We start from the raw sequence: 24,479 nt of genomic DNA on the forward strand, positions 1-24,479 counted from the left end.
AATGGATGAAAGACCTAAATGCAAGATAGGAAGCCATCAAAATCCTCAAGGAGAAAGCAGGCAGGAACCTCTTTGACCTTGGCCACAGCAACTTCTAACACATCTCCAGAGGCATGGGAAACAAAAGCAAAAATGAACTCTTGGGACTTCATCAAGATAAAAAGCTTCTGCAAAGGAAACAATCAGCAAAACTAAAAGGCAAGTGACAGAACGGGAGAAGATATTTGCAAACAACATATCAGATAAAGGGTTTGCATCCAAAATCTATAAAGAACTTATCAAACTCAACACCCAAGAAACAATCCAGTGAAGAAATGGGCTAAAGACATGAACAGACACTTCTCCAAAGACGACATCCAGATGGCCAACCGACATATGAAATGATGCTCAACATCACTCATCATCAGGGAAATACAAATCAAAACCACAATGAGATACCACCTCACACCCGTCAGAATGGCTGACATTAATAACTCAGGCAACAACAGATGTTGGTCAGGATGTGGAGAAAGAGGATCTCCTTTGCACTGCTGGTGGGAATGCAAACTGGTGCAGCCACTCTGGAAACAGTATGGAGGTTCCTCAAAAAATTAAAAATAGAACAACTCAGCAAGTGCACTACTAGGTATTTATCCAAGGGATACAGGTGTGCTGTTTCTAAGGGATACACGCAACCCAATGTTTAGAGCAGCACTGTCAACAATAGCCAAAGTATGGAAAGAGCCCAAGTGTCTATAGATGGATGAATGGATAAAAAAGATGTGGTATATATACACAATGGAGTGTTACTTGGCAATCAAAAAGAATGAAATCTTGTCATTTGCAACTACGTGGATGGAACTAGAGGGTATTATGTTAAGCAAAATTAGAGAAAGACAAATATCATATGATGTCACACACATAAGAACTTTAAGACACAGAACAGATGAACATAAGGAAAGGGAAGCAAAAATAATTTAAAAACAGGGAGGGGGAAAAAACATAAGAGACTGAAATATGGAGAACAAACAGGGTTACTTAAGGGGTTGTAGGAAAAGGGATGGGCTAAATGGGCAAGAGGCATTAAGGATCTGCTCCTGAAATCATTGTTGCACTATATGCTGACTAACTTGGATGTAAGTTTAAAAAATAATATTAATTTTAAAAAGAAAATGTTAAAAAAAAGGAAAATATCATGCTGAGTATAAGAAGCCAAACGTAAAGTCCGCATATTATTGGACTCCATTTATAGGAAATACCCAGAATCAGGAAATCCAGAGAGACAGGAAGGAGATCAGTGGTTGTCAGGGGCTGGAGGAGGGAAATAATCAGGGACTGGGCAGTGACACCTACGGGGTACAGAGTTTTTTGGGGGATGATGGAAAGGTCCTAAAATGGGACTATAGTGATGATTGCACAACCCTGCAAATATACTAAAAAACCACTCAGTTGCACACTTTAAATGGATGAACTATGGGGTGCCCGGATGGTTGGTTAAATATTGTACTTTGGCTCAGGTCATGATCTCATGGCTCATGAGTTCAAGCCCCGCATCAGGCTCTGTGCTAAGAGCTCAGAGCCTGGAGCCTGCTTCTGTGTCTCCCTCTCTCTGTCCCCCTCCCTGGCTCGCTCATTCATTCATTCATTCATTCATTCATTCCCTCCCTCTCTTTCTCTCTCAAAAATAAACATTAAAAAAGAATTAAATGGGGGCGCCTGGGTGGCTCAGTCAGTTGAGTGTCCGACTTCGGCCCAGGTCATGATCTCAAGGTTTGTGGGTTCAGGTCCCGCATTGGGCTCTGTGCTGACAGCCCAGAGCCTGCTTCGGATTCTGTGTCTCCCTGTCTCTCTATTCCTCCCCTGCTCATGCTCTGTCTCTCAAAAATAAACAAATATTAAAAAAAAAAAGAATTAAATGGATGAATTGTATCATATGTGAATTATATCTCAATAAAGCAGTTTTTACAATTTCAGGAGCTTCCCCTTGCATTTAGAATAAAGTGGTCACTATGCCCCAGAAGACCCCATATGATCCAGCCCCTTCCAACTTCTCTGTCTTTTCTCCCACATCCCCCACACGCTAGTCACATAGGCCACCTTCTAAGCCCCAGAGCCGGTACAGTTCCCTTCTGCCTTAGGGCTCTTACACCTGCTTCCTTGGCCTTGACACCTCTTTCCCCACTCCTCACAGGTCACTTCTTGTCAGGGGGACTTTTACCACTTCATCTAAAGTAGCCACCCCTTACCACCTCCTTGGGCCCTCCTGGTCCCATCACACTGTTATATTTGTTCCAGAGCGCCCAGCGACACCTGATATTATTTTGTGTACTGTGTCCCTTCAGAGAAGATAACTGAGGGCAGATCTAGTACACACGGTATTCCCAGCACTGGAGCAGTGCACTCAATAATCACTGTTGAACTGACGAATGAAGGTCCTTCACAACAGCCGGATCTAGGAGGTCCAGGAATTCTTTAAGTAAGAAAGGTACTATATACAAAGGAGAACATTCTCCACCAGAAAACATATTTGAGCTTAGGAGAGATGGACAGGTCTATCTCTTTGACCCTCAGTAGCTAAGACAGAAAAAAAAAAGGGGGGGATGGCAGAGTGATGAGGCTTTGAAGGGTGTCATCTGACTGAAGACATGACATGCAGTGGCCCTATGGGCCACTGATAGGTGCTGACGGAGATCGGAGGGGCAGGTACAGAACTGAGAAAGGGATGGAAGTAGCAAAAAGTCCCCCATCAGGAAAGGAACAAATCTCCTATTTGGGGGTCTTCATACTTATGTTTATTTTGGGTTTGTCATTAATTTTTGGTCATATTTATTTTGAGAGATGTTAAATGATTTCATGAAAGCCATCCTTGCTAATCAACTAAGTGTATTTATCTTCCTGGGAATCCAAAAGGCCACCTGCATGGACAGGACAGTGTGCATACTCAGGAAAGACCTGAGGAATGCCCTCACACCATACATGAAAATGAACTTTTAAAGACATTTGTAGTTTCAGGTTTATGATCCGTTTTGAGTTAGTGCTTGTATAAGGCATGAGGCAAGGGTCCAACTTCCTTCTTTTGCATGTGGAGATCCAGTTTTCCAGCACCATTTACTAAAGAGCTTTTTCTTCTCCCATTGAACAATCTTGGCATCTTTGTCAAAAGTCAACAGGCCACAGATCTAATGCTTTATTTCTAGACTTTGAATTCCATTCCAGTGAACTCAGTGTCTGCTTTTACGCTAGTGCCACGCTATCTGCATTACTGCAGATTTGTAGTATGTTCTGAAATTAGGAAGCAGGAATCTTCCAACTTTTTCTTTGTTCCAGATTGTTTTGGCAATTTGGGGTCCCTTGAATTCCATCTGAATTTTAGGACCAGTTTGTCTGTTTCTGCAAAATATCTAGCTGGGGTTTTGAGAGGGAGGAATTGCTTTCAGTGTGTTGATCAAGTTCAGTAGGTACGCACTGCTCACGTATGCTTGACTTACGCCAGAGACGCAGCCACGGTCAGTCCTGCCCATCAGCCGACACTTACTGGGCACTCGCCTCATGCCAGTCCTGGGCTGAGGGCTTCACACGGGCTGTCTTATCTAATCCTTACCATAATCCTAGCAGGTAGGGCTCATTACTAACTTCACATAACAGACAAGGAAACGGAGGCACAGAGAAGCCAGGTGACTTACCCACAGTGACAGTAAGTGGCAGAGGCAGGGTTCAGATGCAGGAAGTCTGACTCCAGAGCCCCCGCCTTTCCCAATCCAGAACATACAGAGAGCCCACAAACCCATGAGAAAGACAAGCAGCAGGAACATGGGGAAAAGAGATGAACAGACAATTTCCCAGAGGAAAATACAAATGTCCAGTAAATATATGAAATGATGCTCCATCTTAGTATAACTAGAGAAATACATCATAAACATATTTTGTCCATCATATGGGTAAAATGCCTTGGACAGGTAAAATCTGGTGATGTGTGGATCTGGGGGAAAAGGAACTCAACAATGTTCAGTGAATACATAATGGAACATTGTTCCTATTGCACAAGGTATATGGACAAGACTGGTCACTGAAGCCTCATTTGTAATCATGCAACACGAAAACAAATCACATTATCTGGCGGTGAGGAAATGGCATCCCTGGCCACGGCCAAAGCCACACCACTGGAATGCCAGCTCCACGAAACACAATTTACATTTATAGGACAGATATAAAGATGAGGATCTACAGATGATGTAGCAGGGTGCATGGTGGCCCCCAAAATATATAGTAGAATCCTCATCCCCAGAAGCCATTAATGTGACCCTAATTGGAAAAACAGTCTTTGCAGATGTAATTAAAGTTAAGGATCTTGAGATGAGATCATTCAGGATTATGCAGGTGGTTTCTAAACCCAACAAAAAGTATCCCTGTAAGAGACATAAGGGAAGACGACACCCGCGAAAGGAGAAGGCCCCGTTGAGACAGAGGCAGAGACTGGAGCCTCCCAGGTACAAGCCCCCCGGGAGCAGGGCTGGGTAAGGAAGCTTTTTGCCCCAGGGCCTTCAGAGGAAGTGTGGTCCTGGCGACACCTTGATTTTGGACTTGAGGCCTCCAGAACTGTACGAGAATATATCTCTGTAGTCTTTAAGTCTCCACTGTATGGTACATTGTTACAGCAGCCGTAGGAAGTTAATACAGAGAGAGAGAGATTCGTTCAGGTCTCCAACATGTATCCAGTACAAAAGGCTGTGCAATCACACACATATAGCTGAATTAAATAGCTCTGCACATGCTATATAGAGCAAAAAGACAGCAAACACTCTATGTGTAGAGATGTATGTAACAGCACAGAAAATCACTTGGGACCAGCAGCTCCCTCCTGGGATGCGAGTATCCATTAGTTAGGGGGGTGGGGGACACAAAATCTCAGCTGCACGTTCTAACATTCACACATTTTAATTTTTTTTTTCAAAAAATTTAAAGAGAAACTGATAACAAAGCTTAGCATTTGAGAGATTACATACAGACACCATTTTAAGAAAAGTCATTATAAAAAAAATCTAGAAGGAGAAACAAATCCCTTATTCACTTCAAAGTACCTTTTTTTTGAGCTAGGGAAAGGCGGTCTTCTGAGGCTGCTGCTGACCAAAATGCTGTCTCAGCTATTTCCCTGTTTGGTATTCTTCACAAAGGAAACAAATTACGTTAAACAGTCAGACTTTCTCTTAAATAACGCAATTTATGACACCCATACTTTATCTGATCAATATAGGCCACCTACTGATTTCCTTGAGCGTGTATTCGGAGTGGGTCGTGTGTTTTCTGAGCAGGTGGTGTGTTTTCTGAGCAGGTGGTGTATATTAATCATTATTGTTTGCTTTTTAATAGTGTGATTCATTACTCACGCTTTACTGAGGAAGTTTCTTCAAATGCATCCTCCAGACGAAAATCAGAGTCCCCAGATCCTAAAAATTAAAAAAGAAAAATGTAATTATTTTTGCATAAGACAAAATAGTACTTACAATGGTTATTTCCCTTTAGATAGAGTGCCATGAAAGTAACATGACAAACGGACGTCAGTAGAAGCCACCCAAAGCTATATTTAGTTGATGATCTTCTACAAACATCTTAACCCCACGCAAACCAAAAAGACAACAGCCTTCAGTCCCCTAGAAGGCTAAAGGCTCAACTGTACAGAACATGAAGTACAACATTATGAAAAGTCTTCTCCGGAGTATGCATGACTTTTGCAACAAGGAACACTGGATTCCAAAGTTCCATCGATATGTGCCATGTTCTTTCATCCCATTCCACACCTCACAAAGGCTGCTCTGCGTTGTCTCAATTCAGTGTACCATCCCCCACCCCCATCCCAGCTCCATATCTAGACTAGTAGCTCTGATTACACATAACGTAAAAGGCCCTATGGAAAAGCTTTTTACGAGAGAATCTGTTCTCAGAGGTGGACCCATCTGCCCAAGTCTGATTGCTATTGAACTTGACAGCTATCATTCCCTCTAGATGGACACGTAGTTTCCCATAGGGGTATATACATTATCAACTCTCAAACTACCACATATACTGGAATTGAACACATAGGTAAATGGGTGGTGAACTGTAGAAGCCAGGCTTCTCACTGTTGGAGAGGGAGGTTATGGATAAGAGAAGACTAGAATGATCCATGTGATAATGGATTAGAATTGGAGACCTCAGTATGAATGTTTAGCTTAATATACATGCAGATGGTTACACATAGAAATACTTTGACACGTGTGTATATATACATGGGTTAGTATGCAGACATACACCTCTGCTCTGTCACCTGGGAGGGCCTAAAGCAGTAACACCCCAGAAGCAATAAGCTCAGTCGGTTAAGCGTCCGACTTCGGCTCAGCTCATGATCTCACAGTTCATGGGTTCGAGCCCCACGTCAGGCTCTGTGCTGCCTGCTTGGAGCCTGGAGCCTGCTTCAGATTCATTCATTCATGCTCGCTCGCTCTCTCTCTCTCTCTCTCTCTCTCACACACACACACACACACACACACACACACACACAAATAAAAATAAACATTAAAAAAGGAGGATGAAATACAAGAATTCAAATTAATTTATGTAGATATTTCTAGCTCAAGGAGATGAAGCCTAACTCTCCACTCTGTAAGTGTTGACTTCCTTCCAAGGATTACAGTATAAGAAGGTAGATGGGAGGAGAAAGTAACTCTTCGTGGAGAAATCTAAGAAGTATTACATCAGATCAAGGTTAACATTAACAGTGATGGGTCTTGCTGACAGTATATACCCTTGACATTGTGAAATGAGACAGATACTACACATGCGTGGTCTTCCTCTCAAATACCTATAACTCGAGTATCATCATGAGAAAAACATCAGACAAATTCCAACTGAGGGGCATCCTACAAAATATGTGACCAGTACTCCTCAAAATCAAGGTCATCGGGGAAAAAAAAACGTATAAGGAACTGGCACAGCCTGAAGAGCCTAAGGAGGTATGACGATGGAAGGTCACTGGTACCCTGGACTGGATCCTGGAACAAAAAAAAAGGGACTTTTGGTTAAAACAAAGGAAATCTGAATAGATTATGGACGTTAGTTAATAACAGTACATCAATATTGGTTCATTAATTGTGACAAATATGCCACATGAATGTAAAAATGTTAAAAATAGAGGAAACTGAATGTGGACCATATGAGACCTCTCTTTACTAACTTTCATTGTAAATCTAAAACTGTTGTAAAAATGTACCTGATTTTTAAAAATTCATTTCCCATAGCGAAAGAATTAAGGATAACCACTAAAAGAAGACATAGGATACAGAACTAGCTTGTTCGAGAAGAAAAAACCAAAAAAAAGGTCAACACCAATAGCGAAAAATCAATCCAACGAAAGTCACCAAACAGAAAAAAGAAACCAGTTAAACAGAAAATATGAATCTTAGCACAAGAATATGTCAATCATATCAGTAAAAAATGAGTGTAGAGAGGATAAATTTATCAAAAGATAAATGGAATAAAAGTATAACTATATGCTGTTGACAAAATATACACATAAAACAAAATAATCACACACACAAAATATATGTAATAGAGAAATATATACCAGGGAAATGGTAACAGGAAGAAAATAGATGTGGCAATATTACTATGACGATAAAATCCAAGACCCCACGATCTAAATAGGAAAAGGCCAATATTTTATAAAGTATATAATTCACCGAGAAAATAAAAATTATAATACTTAGTAACCTAGCTTCTAAAATTCTGGAGTAGACTTTTGCTTCTTGCTATGATTAATTGGTACAAGATTAGTCCTCATACTGTAAACAGTATTAAATGGACAAAACATGAGCCAAAAGCTTTCAGCACTGAACAATAATCCCCAAGATCAAGGAAACTGGGACAGCTAAATCCAACAGGTGATCCTGGATTGGATCCTATAAAGGGCATTATAGGGACACTTAGTGAAATTTGAAAGAGGTCTGTTGACCAGATGGTAAGACTGGCTCACTGTCAATTTCCCGATCTTGCTGGATTTACTGTGGTCAGGGGAGAAGGGATCTTTGTTTTTAGGAAATGCACACTGAAGTATTAAGAGTTGACGAACAGCCTGCTTGCCACTGATTCTGAAAAAAATATTTAGAGACACCCACAAACACCGGCACAAAGTGGGAACCCCGGGAAATCTAGGCAGACAGGAAATCTGAATTCCTTGTATGAGACATTATGGTGACAACTGGTGAAACTTGAATTGGCTCTGAGGGTTAGGTGGCAATAAGGTATCAACATTAATTTCCTGACTCAGACGGTTCCACTGAGGAGGTATAAAAGGGGGGGTGGGGGTCGGTGGCGGGTGATGGAGCATCAGGTAAGCAGCTTACTCTCATGTGATTGAAGGGGGGGGACTTCCTTGTACCAAACTTGCAAGTTTCCTGTATGTTTGTAATTATTTCAACATTTGAAAAATTAAAATTATTTCAGTATGCATATCTCAACCCAGCAATTGCACTTTTAGGTACCTGTTACAGAAAAACACTCATATGTGTGCTCCAAGAGATATGTACAAGGTTGTTCACAACAGTACCGCCTAAAATAGCAAAAAGAAATGGAAACAAGACCAAGTGTTTATCAAAGAAGAATAATTAAACAGAACATAGTTCTTCAATACAATGAAATGTTATATAGGTGTTTGAAAGGATGGGATGCTCTCAGTAAACTAGGAATAGAAGGAAACTTCCTCAACGTGAAAAAGAGTATCTACAAAAAAAAACCTTATAGCTAAGACCATACTTGATGTGAGAAAATAAAGCTTTTCTTCCAAGATCAGAAACAAGGAAATGATGTCCCCCCCTCTCACTACTATTCTTCAACATCATAGTGGAAGTCCTAGCTATTGCAATGAGAGAGAGAGAGAGAGAGAAGACAAGAGAGAAGAGAAGAGAAGAGAAGAGAAGAGAAGAGAAGAGAAGAGAAGAGAAGAGAAGAGAAGAGAAGAGGAGAGAAGAGAGAAGAGAGAAGAGAGAAGAGAGAAGAGAGAAGAGAGAAGAGAGAAGAGAAGAGAAGAGAAGAGAAGAGAAGAGAAGAGAGAAGAGATCCTGATTGGGAAGGAAGAAATAAAAATTCCTTGGTCACAAATAACATGATCATCTGTGCAGATGATCCAAAAGGATCCACAAATACAAAAAAATCTCCTTAAACGCCTGGAACTAGTAAGTGACTACAGCTAGGTTGGAGGGTACAAGGTCAATCCCTTTCCTATTTATCACTAACAAGTGGAATTTGAAATTTAAAAAGCACCATCTATATTAGCAGCTCCCAAAAAGAAATACCTGGTATAAATCTAACAAAATACACAGAAGATCTAGATGAAGAAAGCTACAAAAGTGTGATGAAAGAAATCAAAGGACTAAAACGGAGAGATATTCCAAGTTCATAGATAGGAAGACTCAATGCCATCAACATATCAGTTCTTCCCAACTTGATTTATAGATTCAGTGGAATCACAATCAAAATGTCAACAAGTTATTTCACAGATACTAAGAAAAGGATTCAAAAGTTTATATGGAGTGGCACCTGGGTGGCTCCGTCTGCTAAGCATCTGACTCTTGGTTTCAGCTCAGGTCATGTTCTCATGTGAGTTTGAGCCCCACACTGGGCTCTGTGCTGATGGGATGGAGCCTGCTTGGGATTCTGTCTCCTTCTCTCTCTTCCCTCCCTCCCTCACACTCTAACTCCAATACTGAAGGAAAGGAATAAAGTTGGAGGACTGACACTAGCCAACCTCAGTACTTACTATAAAGTTACAGTAATCAAGATAGTGTCTATTAGCAAAAAAAAAAAAAGAGAGAGAGAGAGAGAGACAAACAGATCAATGGAACAAAATCGAGAGCCCAGAAACAGACCCACATAAATAGTCAACTGGTATTTGACAAAGGAGAAAAAGCAACACAATGGAGAAAAGACAGTCTCTTCAACAAATGGAGCCAAGACAACCACTGGAAAAAAAAATCTAGACACAGACTTTACATCCTTCACAAACATGAACTCCTAGTGGATTACAGACTTAAATATAAAACACAAAATGATAAAACTCCTAGAAGCAACATAGGGGAAAAGCTAGTTCCCTTGAGTTTGGCAATAACTTTTTAGATGTAACACCAAAAGCATGAGCCATAGAAAAATTTCATAAGCCGGACTTCATTAAAATTAATCACTTCTGCTCTGTGAAAAACAGTGTCTAGAGATTGAAAAGATAGGTCACAGGCCGGAAAAAAGATTTGCAAAAAGACATTATCTGATAAAAAAAAAAAAAACATTATCCAAAATATACAAAGAATGCTCAAAAGTTAAGAACAAACAAGCCAATGAAAATATAGTGCACACTCCAGCTGCATCTGGTGCCTAGTCATCCCTGCATCCACCTAAGGCCCATTTATGTGAATCTGAATACAGTCTTTCCCAAAGAAGACATCCAGATGGCCCATGGGCACATGAAAAGATGCTCAATATCACTCATGATCAGAGAAAGCAAGTCAAAACTGCAGTGAGGGATCATCTCACACCTGTTAGAATGGCTTCAATCAAAACGACAAGGTACGTGCTGGCAAGGGTGTGGAGACAACGGTGCCCTGTGCACGGTCAGTGGGAAAGTAAAGTGGTGCAGCTACTGCATTGCAGAAAACAGTATGGGTGATCCTCAACAAAGGAAATGAAATCAGGTTCTCAAAGAGATCTCTGCACCCCAATGGTCACTGCAGCATTATTCACAGCAGCCAAACATGGAAACTACCTGAGTGTCCACCATTGATGGATAAATGGATAAAGACCAAGACACACACACACACACACACACACACACACACACACACACATCATTCAGCCATTAAAAAGAAGGAAACTGCCTTTTCAAGAAAAAAAACATATGGACCTTGACAGCATTAATGATAAGTGAAATAAGACAAGGAAAAACAAATAGTGCATGACCTCACTTACACAGGCTGTGTAGACTAGTCAAAGTGACAGAGAAGAACGGTGCCTGCCAGGGGTTGGGGGAGATGGGGAGATGTTGGTCAAAGGGTATACACTTCCAAGGGGCACCTGGGTGGCTCAGTCAGTTGAATGTCTGACTTTGGCTCAGGTCATGATCTCACACTCTGTAAGTTTAAGCCCCACGTCGGGCTCTGGGCTGACAGCTCGGAGCCTGGAGCCTGCTTCGGATTCTGTGTCTCCCTCTCTCTGCCCCTCCCCTGCTTGTGCTCTGTCTGTCCGTCTCTCTCTCTCTCTCTAAAATAACATTTAAAAAAAGCTAAAGGGTATACAATTCTAGTTATATGTAAATAAGTTCTGGGGATCTAATGTACAGTATAGTGACTATAGTTGATAACACTATATCATATACTTGAAGACTGTTAAGAGGGTAGATTTAAATGTTTTCACCATAGGCACAAAACAATGGTAATTATGTAAAGTGATGGAGGTTTAAATAATCTTACTATGGTAATCATTTCACACCATATACATGTATCAAATCATCACATTGTATCTTAAATTTATATAGCATAATATCAACTATACCCCAATAATTCAGAAAAAAAGGTAAAGAAAAAGAGATTAACCACATAAGTCAGAGTAGGCCTTATCAGAATTTTTTTTAATGTTTATTTATATTTTAGAGAGAGACAGAGCGCAAGCAGGGGATGGGCAGAGAGAGGGAGACATGGAATCTGAAGCTGTCAGCTGTCAGCACAGAGCCTAACATGCAGCTCAAACCCATAGACCAAGAGGTCATGACCTGAGCAGAAGTCAGACTCTTCTAGAATCTTTCTAAAGCTATACACAAACAGGAGCTAACCAAAGGGGAAAAATGGGCCCTAAGAAACTTAACAGGTACCTCACCAAAGACATACAGATGGCAACTACACATGTGAAATATGCTCCATATTTATGTCATCAGTGAAATTCAAATTAAAACAATGAGCTACTTACTCAGTCATAACAAAGAAGGAGCTCTTGCCATTTGCAACAACATGGATGGCCTGAAGAGCATAATGCTAAGTGAAAGAAGTCAGAGAAAGACAAATACGGTATGATTTCACTCATATGTGGAATGTAAGAAAACAAAGGAAAAAAAGACACAAAAAAACTCCAGGGTTTTAAATATAGAAAACAGGTGGTTGCTAAACCAGCAGGGGGGGCTGGGGGGGTAGCAGGGAGATGGGTGAAATAGGTCCAGGGAATGAAGAGCACGTTTATTGTGATGAGCACATCATGTATAGAATTGTGGAACCATTAGGGGCACCTGGTGACTCAGTCAGTTAAGCATCCTAGTTCAGCTCAGGTCATGATCTCACATTTAGAGGTTCAAGCCCTGCGTCGGGCTCTGTGCTGACAGCTCAGAGCCTGGGGCCTACTTTGGATTCTGTATCTCCGTCTCTCTCTGCCTCTCCCCTGCTTACCTCTGTCTCTCTCCTTCTCAAAAATAAATAAGCATTAAAAAAAAAGAATTGTGCAATCATTATAATGTATGCCTGAAAATAACATAACACTGTACGTTACTCACACTTGAAGAAAAGGAAAAAGAGCTAACACTACACACCTCTGAGGATGGCCAAGCGCTGGCAAGTATGCACAACACAAGGAAATCTCAATTACTGATGGGAATGCAAAACGGTGCAGCGACGCGGGAAGACCGTTTAGCGGTTTCTAACAAAACTAAACATATACACCATACAACCCAGCAATTGTACTCCTTGGTGTTTACTGAAAGGAATTAAAAAACCTATGTCCACACAAAAATCTGCACACAGAAGTTTATAACTTCCTTATTCATAATTACCCAAACGTGGAAGCAACCAGGATTCCTTCAGTAGGGTGAATGGATAAACAAACCATGGTACATCCAGACAATGGAATATTCTTTCATGCTTAAAAAAAAAAAGCTATCAAGCCATGGAAAGGCAGAGGAACCCTTAATGCGTATTACTAAGTGAAAGAAGCCAATTATAAAAGTGACAAAGTGTAGGATTCCAACTCTATGACATTCTGGAAAGACAAGACTATGGAGTGGACGGAGACACAGGTGGAACGCAGTGAAAATATTCCATATGATACTCTGATGGCAGGTACACACCAGTGTCAGTTCATAAAAATCCACAGACTAAAGCAAGAGTGAACCCTAAAGTGTGGACCTGGGGTGACAACAGAATGTCAATTGTAACTAATGTACCACTGTGGCGGAGGGTTTTAACAAGGGACCTGTGGGGGGGGAGGAGAAGGTACGTGGAAAACTCTACCTTCTGTTTGGTATTGCTGTGGAAATAAAACTGCTTTAAAAATGAAATCTATTAAAAATAAAAGAACAGTATGAACATATATACTGACATGGGAGACATATTCAAGATACAGTATTAAACAAAGCAACGTTCAGGGAAGTATTTTTCCACTTGTGTGTATGTCTATATAAAATTTTTCTGGAAACTTATACATGGTAACTGGTAACAATGATTATGTTAAGTAATGAGAACAGAGGGTCAGAGGGAAGGAACACTGCATTATTATTAATTTAAATGCTTCTCTGACTTGTTTCTAATCAGGCACAAGTATTTCTCTTATCATGATAATAACTTAAAACTTGTGTATCAACTCCTCCCAAATCATAAGCCTATCATACTGGGTTTTCCTTCAAAAGACCCTCTATCCCTACTTTCTCACTGAAGAATTGCAATCAGTCAGTCTTCTAACTGACATCTTGCACCCATAATGGTATGTTTTTGGCCTGAGCCATTCTCCCACTGTTTGCTGATATATCCTGCTATACATCATCAAGAGTTAAGAGCAAAACAAGTAATTTCACAGTGTTTATTAAACCCTCTTTGACCTTGGATTCAGTGGACCTAAAGCATCTGTAGACAAAACCACTTGGCATCAATCTACATCCGGAGCTAATTAAGACTTCTTCAGAGTCCACAATCAAGCACAGCTGCTAAAATCAAGAGAGGAACAAATATCTTCATGAGATACACACGTCAAATGCTCTCAAATAAGGTCATGTTCTACATCTTTTGTATGTAATGCAATGTAGAACCCCTCAGTTTGGGTGTCAACAGATAGCAATCCTCCACGGTAACGACACTGAGTCACCCTCTGGCACCAGGCACACATTAGAAAGTGGTTGATTTATCGCAGGCTCAATTTACAAGCCCCAAATCATCATACCTGTGGGGGGGGGGGGGGTTCAATTTGCCTCATTGCACTGCAGAAGACGACAAAGAATGTCTCTTAATAGAAAAGGCATGTAGTGAGCTGGTAGCACCTGTCTGCACATGTCTCTCCACATTAGGCAGGATATTGGAAATGTTACTCATGGACTTTACTTGCCCTTAAGAAGATCCTTTGGAGAAGCAGAGTGCCAGTTCTGCCCACAGACACCCCAGCAGCCTGTGTCTGTACTGAAGTAGATTTTTGTCCCTTTGGGAGGAAATGAACTTGACTTCATATCGCAACCTGACCCACTGTGACTGGTGTCTAAAGCTAAGGGTGCATTTTAATGAGGACTGTGAAAGAAGCACAGGTCCTTGCTAGAGAATTCGACCAGGCACTGGTTAGGATCCCATGCCTGCCAAAGTCCTGATTTAAATGTCTGATGCCCAAGGGAGCCCCACCTGACGTGCCCCCAGTACCCTTTCATTTTGATTTGATTAATCACTGCCTCCTGTTGCCCTCCCACCTGTTCCACTGAGTTTGACCTGAAGGCACACCCATCCCGGTTTGGTGTTTGTGTTTGTCCTTTCCACTAGCCACATGCGACTGTGTTAACTGAAATTAAAATTCGGTGAAAACTTTAAGATGCAGTTCCTTAGCCACACAAGTCACATTCCAAGTGCTCAAAAGTCACATGTGGCTGGCAGCTCCTGTGTCGGACAGTGCCAGAGAACATTCCCATCATCATCATGGAAAGGTCACTGGACAGCGCTGTTCCCGACAGGGCGCTACTCCAAGCAGGGCCTCGGACTTGGTCAGCTGCATGCCAACACCAAACACAGGCACCCTACAGGAGCATTCACTGTGATTACTCAGACTCTGCTTGCTGCAGAAGTACCTTTATTGGTTCACATGGAAGTACCAGTAGATAGTCCCTGCTATTACTTCGTGACAAATCCACTTGGGCCTCATGCCAAGAGTAAACTGGTCTCTGCAGAGGAACACACGTGCCCCCTGCCGGATTAAGAGCTGCAGAGGCAGCCTGGAGCCCTGGCTGCCGAAGATCCCAGGCACAGTCCCAGCGCAGCCAGCGAGAGGAGCGCCTGTCAGGTGCCCATTACACCTGGTCCGTGTGCTCTAAGCACAGCTGCTCCTCTCCCTTTTTCCTTCCCACGCATAAACAGCTTTCATTTTTTTGTGGGGAGGGAACAAGGGAGGGGAAAGGTTCAGTACAAACTGTAAGCAGAAAAATACTTCAAAGGCTTTGGTTTTCAGATTTTAAAATCATGACCCTTTCCTGCGGATGAAGAAGACCACAGCGCACATCTGAGCCTGCTAAATCATAATGCTTCATCTCAGCAGTTTCCATTGGTCTATCTGAACGGGGCTTCCGTAACTGCCCGCACTACACTTCAGTTTGTCCAAGAGAGCCAGGAGAACCCCCTGCCTGGCACGGGGGCAGGCACCTGCCTCTGTTCCACAGCCCCATGACACTGGAGCTACTTGTCAAGGGGGAAATGGACTGCACTGACAGTGGGGCTGGTTACAAAGTGAAGGGAAGACCCACTAGAAGACAGGCTGGAATCAAATTTGGACATGACGGGTCAAACCATGACCCTGAAAGTGGGACTGTGGCATAAACTCCCTGATCACCTGGGTTCAGAAAGGAGCCTAGAATCAGTCTCAACAGATGGAGCCTACTTGTAGAGGGGTTGGGGGCACAGCTTGATTTAGCCTGAAATGAGCCATGGACTAAGGATGCTCCACCTTGATAGGATAAAGACCTCATCTGATGTGGATGCATGTAGAGCTGGCAGGGGGCTGCTGAGGCTCTGAGTAATAAAAGGAAAATGTGCAGGTCAGAAAGATGACATCATACCTCCCTGCTGCCTACCATGTTAACATTCCTGAAAACCGCTGGTGGGAAATCTACGCGACAGACTCATCGCCTAGCATGCTTAAGTTTACAAAGGTCTCTGATGAAAGTAATTACCCCCCAATGCAAACAAGGAGGGATGCCTCTCCCACCTCGTGCTAGAGCAAGACCAAGCCCAGAATGCTAAGTTATGCCACTCCCTGATTTCCATGAAGTTTTGTGCCATTTTAACTGTTGTCGCCTTAGTCTAGATTTGAACACATCTATCTTGATAAGTTGATGCATTTACACTTCGAAGCACGCTGAGTAATTAATATCATCTGGGTTAGCTAAGTACTGTAGCATTTCGAAGGAACACGAAAATGGTTTTGCTTTTACTCTGATTACTAAATGGATTTAGCTACCACCACGTGAGCTCCCACTAGCTTCATGAATAAATTTAAAGCGTTCTCAGAGAGAGGACAGCAGTGATGTGAAGGCAGCAGCTCACCAGAAGGCAGGGGTCAGCGTTTCAGCCCACAACAGTCACTGCGATCCATACATTGGCTGCGTGCGACCCAGGCAGCTGATTTCGGGTACTCACAGGGCACACCTCGCTCCCTGCGCCTCTGCAAGGGGAAACGTGGTAAGCAAGGTGCCAGTGCCATGGCCAAAAATCCTTTGATAGGTTTCCAGGAAGCACCCAAGTGTCCTAGGTACCTGGCAAGTGGCTTAACTTAAAAATGGGAAAGGAGCATGGTTTTGTTTTGTTGCTGATTTGGAGGACAGGCTCATTCCTCCTTTCCACAAAGGTAAATTTCTGTGATGACTGGAATACCGTCAAGGACAACCTTTTTTATGTTAATTTATTTGGAGGCGGAGAGGAAGGGAGGGAGAGAGACAGAGAGCATGTGCACACATGCAAGTGAACAGGGGAGGGGCAGAAAGAGAAGGAAAGAGAGAATCCCAAGCAGGATTCACGCTGTCAGCACATAGGCCAACATGGGGCTCAAACGCACAAACCATGAGATCATGACCTGAGCCAAAATCAAGAGTCAAGACACTTAACTGACTGAGCAACCCAGGTGCCCCCAGGACAACGTTTTCCATAGAAGTCAAAGCTGAGAGCTAAGGGGCTCCTCAGCTAGACAAAAAAACACAATGCGGTGAGGGTCAGGGGGAGAATGGGGACGAATTGCCAATAAGTATTGGGTTAGATAGGGGTGAGGTCGCTGAGAACCACTGAACGTAAAATGGTCAATTTTAGGCTATGTGAATCACATCTCCAAAAAATGTAGCAGCTGTGTCCAGGCCCCATCCTAGCATTCAGCTCTGCAAGGACCTCAGAGATCAGATGCGTTTTCAGTCAGGAGCCTGAGGACTACAGCACTTAACCATTTGGTAGCAGACACAGAATTGGCCCTGGTGCTGGAAGATACTAGGCCTTGGAACACTAACTCGGGGCCCCAAGCATCTGCTTGATGTCGTACGAGTGACCTGTTCATACAGTGAAGGTGTCATACCTGATTGCTCAATCTCCCAATGGACTAAGGTGGATGATAGAACTGAAACAAAGCCACCACGGACAAGTAAAGTGCCATCGTCATGTGCCAGGAGGCTTGAGTCTCACGGTAACCCTAGGACAAGAAGCAGTGCCTTGCTGACAGAGATACTGCTGGTGTCACATCAAAAACTGGAACCCAACTCCAACACCACACGTGAGGGTATCAGTCCGGGTGACCAGCTCTGGAGCCAGACCACCGGGGTGCCGAGGTCCCAGCTCTGCCACTCACCAGCAGAGAAACCTTGGGCTAGAGATGGCTCTGTGCCTCAGTCTCCTCCTCTGTCAAACAGAGATAAAGCCAGACTACTGCAGTAAGCTGATGTGAAGGTTCAGTTGGTCATTATACAGAATGTGATTAGCACAGTAGCTGATACACAGGAATCTCTCAAATATTAGCTATAATTATCAGATTTGGCATTAACTAAAGCAGAAGCTAGTAACATGATTAAGTAGGAGGCCCTCAAAAAATACGTGAGTAAGTGGCGCCTGGGTGATTCAGTGGGTTAAGTGTCTGACTTTGACTCAGGTCATGATCTCACAGTTCATGGGTTCAAGCCCCACGTGGGGCACTGTGCTGACAGCTCAGCCTGGAGCGTGCTTCAGATTCTGTGTCTCTCTCTCTCTCTCTCTCTCTCTCTCTCTCTCTCTCTCTCTCTCTCTCTCTGCCCATCCCCCACTTGGGCTCTGACTCTCTCTCTCTCTCTCTCTCTCTCAAAAACAAATAAAACATTAAAAGTTTTTAAAAAAAATACAGAAGTAAATAGCTTACAGGACGGTCTTAATAAAATGTCCAAAAGCTTAATAGATGTAGACAGCAAAGCCACGTTCTGATTTGAAATCACCCAGTGTCTGATGAACCTTTAGATCCTATTGATGTGAAATAAGCTTGGGAAATCAAGAGACAAGAATATCACAGGCAATCCCCAAACACTTCTAAGCCATGGGCTCTTGAGTAATAACAATGGACGCAGCATTTCCTTTCCCCTACAGCAAATAAATGTAAAGTGGACATCTGCATAATTTCTTTTTTGTAAAAAAAAGCCTTTAATGTTTTATTTAGTTTTGAGGGAGAGAGAGAGAGATACAGCATAAGCAGGGAGAGGTGGAGAGTCAGGGACACACAGAATCCAAAGCAGGTTCCAGGCTCTGAGCCATCAGCACAGAGCCTGACGTGGGGCTCAAACTCAGGAACTGTGAGATCATGACCTGAGCTGAAGTTGGATACTTAAGTGACTGAGCCACCCAGGCACCTCTATCTGCAGAATTTTTAAAAAATTTTTTAATGTTTTATTTATTTTTGATACAGAGAAAGAGCCTGAGAAGGGGAGGGGCAGAGAGAGGGAGACACAGAATCAAAAGCAGGCTCTGAGCTTATCAACCCAGAGCCTGATGTGGGGCTCGAACCCACGAATGTGAGATCATGACCTGAGCCGAAGTTGGAGGCTTAATCAACTGAGCCACCCAGGCATTCCTGCAGAATTTCTTAAGTAAGGTGGGAAGATGTGTCTGGTTCGTGTTTCATAGGTGGAAACTTCCAAATCAGAGCCAGGCATAGCTGAACAGGACCTGAGAAGTCACGTAGTCCAACCCACTCATTTTAGGGATAAAGAGAATCCACTGAAAGGTTTACTGTGACAGGGGGGAGGGTTGTTTCAATGGGGTTAAACAAAAACAGGAGAATCCCATTATAAGACAGTTCTTTATGTAATACAGAGGTGTTTGGGTGAACCTGGGCTGTGTCATGGCCTCTTAAAGAGCCAGCCTGGACAGACAGCCTGATGTCCCCAATGAACTTCAAAGGCAGAGCCAAGCAATCATGTCACGAGGTCCAGCATTAGCTCCGGGGCTTCCCCATCCATCCATGTTCATGAGCAGACTCAGAGGTGGAATCTGACTTTAGACTTGACAAGCCCATCAAGATTTCAGCCTTACCACCTGGCCATGCACAGCCAGCGCAAGGCAGCTCCCACAGGTCCCCAACCCAGAGCCTTCTCCTGAAGTCCAACCCTGCAGCTCATGGCTACACAGGAGAGATTTCCACCGCTCCTCCCAAGAAACATGCCTGACTAGCTTCTGCCTTTCCGAGTCGGGCTTCTCCCCTTTGATTAGCAGGAGCTCGAGGGAGTGCATTACTACCTATGTGGGTTCCCAGGTCAAAAGCATGGCTGTTATTCCTGATCTCTCCTTCACTGTGATCCGCCCATGGGCAAATTTTATGTCTTTTACCACCACGATATTTCTCATATCCGTTCCATCACCTCCACTTCTGTGGCCATGCCCTCAGTTTCTCATCTCAATTATAACAGCCCTCCAGCTGTCCTCCTTAGCTTCAGTCTCTTTTACATTCTGCTGCCCCAAAAATGTGACACAAGGATCTGCTTGGGTCCCTGTTGTTATTCAAAAACTACCAACTTTTCCCCATTGCCTAAAGAATCAAGTCCAAACCCCTTGCATATCATTCAAAACCCAACCATTCTCTGTACTCTTCTACCTCCATGCCCAAGGCTCTTACCCCAACCTCCTTCTCTTTCTGCGGAGTTCATCAGCATCCTCAGGGGCGCTTCCTCCATGCAGCCCACCTGGTGCGCACCCCAGAGTAAAACTCATCACGCTGGTCATGCTTCATCTTTCATGCTTAAGTGTACTAGGTATAAGTGGACCTGTAACCCTCACAGTGGACCGTAAGTTCTTTAAAGACAGGGACTGGGGGGCACCTGGGTGGCTCAGCTGGTTAAGCTTCAGCTCAGGTCATCATCTCGTGGTCTATGGATTTGAGCCCCGCGTCGGGCTCTGTGCTGACAGCTCAGAGCCTGCAGCCAGCTTCCCATTCTGTGTCTCCGTCTCTCTCTGCCCCTTCCCCATTCACGCGCTGTCTCTGTCGCTGTCTCTCTCTCTCTCTGTGTGTTTCTATCTCCCCCCCCCATCAAAAATAAACATTAAAAAAAGTTTAAAAAAACAAGATAGGGACTGGGCCTTGGTCCTTGGTACACGGCCCCACATAACACAGGCCCTGGCCCGCGAACAGTGCTTACTTTCCCACCGCAAAGTAACCTCTCTTCTAGCAGATGCTTCAACTGCAAACCTAGGACCAGCTATGTCCAGGGAACCTGCACTTACAACATCGTCTTCAAACCTGTGTACAGATACAATTTTTGCCAAGGAAAACCATGAAATTCTTCCGCCAAGCACTGAAGTTTTGAGAACGTCCTAATGAGGGAGCGACTGCAAAGTGAGGAGGACCGTTAAGGAGACCCCAAACTCTCCGTCTGAATACAGGGCTTCCCGGGAATCAGCTGTTCCCTGGTCATTGGTTTTCGGATCAGTCAGAAAACTGAAGCGACTTTCAGGGAAGACTGCCCCCTGACCGTTGGCCTAGAAGACGGGAAAACTACCAAAAAGTCCTTTTGCCATAGGGCAAGTGAGAAGAAGGCAGACCCATGAGGAAGGGTCTACTCGGCTTTTTTAATTCGGCTATTTGCCTTTATTGTGGCGTTGTAAGTGCCCTCCCCCAAGTTTCTCTTCGTTTTCTTTCCACACCCGGGCGTTTGCTGCCACATTTAAAAAAGGACATGAAGACTCATTGCGGTGTTTGCCTGTTGGACAAGTTTTACGCTGTCAGCTCTTACCTTCGGATCTCAGATCCATTTTGCGTTGTGTGTGGGGTAAGGTAGGTATCCATCAAGTTTTTTTTTTTTTGCATGTAGAAATCCAGTTGTTAAAAGCCTATTCGTTCTCCAGAAATTTTAGGGTCACCTTGTCAATTTCTACAAAAGAGACAGCTGGGATTTTGACTGGAATTGCCTTGAATCTGCAGATCAATTCAGGAAAAATTATCTTGTCTATTTTTAAACATGCTCAAATTTCTCCCCTTTCAAACCAGAAAACCGTCTTTTGACTGTACATCCTCATCTGTCTTCCCTCCTCTTCATAAGCAAACACCCCCTCCCTCCCCACCACGCCTCGAGGCCTCACAGCACCTCACACTCCGCACGCCCCAAACCCAACACCTCCATCTGCCCCTCCAATCCAGGCTTTTCCGGGTTCCTCCTCTGTTTTGCTGAATGACACAGCCACCCACCCAGTGTCCGGTTCGGAGACCTGCACAGGGTGCTGGACGTCTCTGTCGTGCTCACGGCCATGCCACCACGAACGGTCAATTCCACACCGCGGCACGCACTCAGCCCACGCACTGCTCCCGCATCTTCACTGCACCTACCCTCTCTCAACTCGATGGCTGCGAGGGCCACCCATCTGGCACGCACAGGTCTACTCCCCACCGCAACCCATCCTCCACACAGCAGGCGAGGGGACACCCTTTTTCCTGTTTTTAACAAACATCACAGCACATCATTTCCCCGCTCAAAACTCTCAAAGACTTCCTTCACTACAGAATATAAATTCCACATGCTTAACTCTGGCCGGCAAGGCCCAGGCTTGATCGTCCCCTGCGGACCGCTCTCTGCAGGCCCCTCTTGTAGTACGCCTCTGTTTTATGTAATTTCTGTTATTTGTTTTCAGGTAACGTATGCCCACGCTGAAAATCTTAGGCAATGCGGAATAGAATAAGAAATAAAATATCAGCAAGTGATTAAAACACAGATGAATGTTGAGGACATTATGCTCAGTGAAATGAGCCAGTCACAAAAAGGCAAACACTGTGTGACTCCACTTCTAGAAGGTCCCTAGCAATCCAATTCCTCCACATGAGCTACAATTGTGGCTGCCGGGTACCGGGGATGTATTGTTTAATGGGTCGAGTTTTAGTTTTGCAAGGCGAATATGCTGAATACCGCTGGGGTTTTTGCCACAGCTACAACTTTCAAAAAATAACAGCAAGTGATGGTTTTTTAAAAACAAACTTCACAAAAATGAAGTCAACTCTCTCAGACGGGTGTTAACTCTGGGCACAACCTGAAACGTCACCTAATCAGCCATCCCTATGAATGCGGCAAACACACCTCCAGTATCTCACGTGGTGACCAACTTCCCTCCCAGGAACACCTGGGTTGAGGGCCAGGCAAGTGTGTTTAAGGTCACACACCGGAAAAGCTGAACTGCTGTAAATGTCTCTTTTGTGTTGACGGCCAAGCTGGCCAGGAGATCCTCCCTGTCACACTCCTCACCTTCTTCCCCAATGCCTTCCTCCCTTTGACTCCTAGGACTTTTCTCCATGAGCCTGTTCATATATGTCATATTTCCAAGCAATGGCTTGCTCTAATTCCCTTCCCGGATATACCCAGTGACAGACCGTTGCTCGTATCAACAACGACAAATGCAACACCTGTGTCCACAATGACGGGACGGATCCCTGATGGCCTCTGGCGCTGGTGCGGGGCTCGGTGAACACGGACTAAGCAATCTGGGAAGCAGTGTCAGGCTCAGAAAGAGCCAGCCTGCGGGTATTAATACATGCTGCTCCATAACCTCCTCCCGGGGACAGCTTATCATTGAAGCGGGCAATCGATCTGGCTCACCCTTCAACACAAATCCTCAAAAGGAGACACATACCCCTCCCCCGAGGTTTATGATGCTGGTGTCGTGGTCTATAGCAATATCCAGGCCTGTGTTCTTGATCTGGCCAAGTGAATCTCTAAATCAGCCTGTTCTATGAAGAAATATAAATCATATAAGCTATTTAATACTGTACAAAATAAAATCGCAGCTGTGCAGCTGAACTTTCCCCTTTTTCTACTTTGTGCACAAGCTGGTGGAGGGTGCAAAGGATGTAGAGATTTTGAGGATACAGGGCAATTTCTAAAACTCCATTAGAAATGACAGGCATCCCACAAAGAAAGCTTTCTGGGTGTCAGGAGCAGAATCCAATTTGTCAACTTTCTAAGCTTCTTTGCAGCCCACATGTGTACCTTAAGGCAGGAACCACGCCGCCTCAGCAGTGGGCGTACCCACCATTAAGAACTTCAGCAATTCTGCAGACCATGTTCAACCCCCAGTTGCACCTGACGTTGACCCTGCACAGGAAGCATTCTGCATCCCCACCTAGCACCTGCAGGCAGCCAGCAGCTGGGCTGGTTGCAGACACGCAAGTAGCAACAAATGTTGCAACACAGGGCTTCTCACTGAATTCTCCTGGCACCTTTGTCAAACAAAGAAACAAACCCAGAGGCCTGATTTCCAACTCCCATGTATGGCATTCTTCCCCACAGAAAGCGGCTCCTGGGCGTCTCCCACTCCATGGCCTGAGGCAAGGCCAACACGGCGCAGGTCGCCCGAGAACTCATCATCTTTGTCAAACGCAGTCGCCTTTAAAAAGGAGGTTTCCCTCAACTGAGGGAGGAAAAGGAAGGACCGACACACACCACAGCATGGGTAAACCTCAGGATAATGACCCGGAGTGCCCGGAGCCAGACCAAAAAGAAATCCATGCTGTTATGATCCCATTTCTATAAAACACTAGAAAATGCAAACTAATCTTTGTATGTGGGCTTTTTTAAAGAAAATGCAAACAAATCTGTAGTGACAGAAAACAGAGTAGTGGCTGCCTGGGGATATGACTCAAGGAAAGTTCTGGGGCTGATGGAGACAACAATAGGATGTGCCCTCCTGGGGGGTGGGGAAAGAAAACATCTGAATCCTTACAATAGCTTTGCTAGTCTCTCGTTTCTTATTTTCATAAAGTCTAGAATACTATATACCAAAATCCTAATGGTAATTATCTACAGGTGATGCCTATTTTCTTTCCTTCTGAGACTATTAATTTTTTTTTTAAATAACGTTTCGAAAGTTTTTTTTAATGCATTAGCCTCCCATTTTTTTCCATAATATTTTATTGTCAAATTGTTTTCCATACAACACCCAGTGCTCTTCCCCTTAAGTGCCCTCCTCCATCACCACCACCTCTTTTCCCCCCTCCCCCTTCCCCTTCAACCC

The 24,479-nt window shown here is 43.8% G+C and overlaps 1 protein-coding gene across 1 annotated transcript in view; it reads right to left on the reverse strand.

Moving 5' to 3' along the window:
• The window catches only part of CD99L2 (CD99 molecule like 2), a 52,324-nt gene extending 31,088 nt beyond the window's left edge, over positions 1-21,236 (reverse strand). The window contains exons 1-2 of the mRNA XM_029929716.1: positions 21,218-21,236; positions 5,364-5,423 (exon numbers count right to left, since the gene is read on the reverse strand). Of these exons, the coding sequence (XP_029785576.1) occupies positions 5,364-5,423; positions 21,218-21,236 (79 nt within the window). The remainder of the gene's footprint in view (positions 1-5,363; positions 5,424-21,217) is intronic.
• Between the last annotated feature and the right edge of the window lie 3,243 nt (positions 21,237-24,479).

The sequence above is a fragment of the Suricata suricatta genome, chromosome X, assembly GCF_006229205.1.
Source record: "Suricata suricatta isolate VVHF042 chromosome X, meerkat_22Aug2017_6uvM2_HiC, whole genome shotgun sequence".
Lineage (NCBI taxonomy): Eukaryota > Metazoa > Chordata > Mammalia > Carnivora > Herpestidae > Suricata > Suricata suricatta.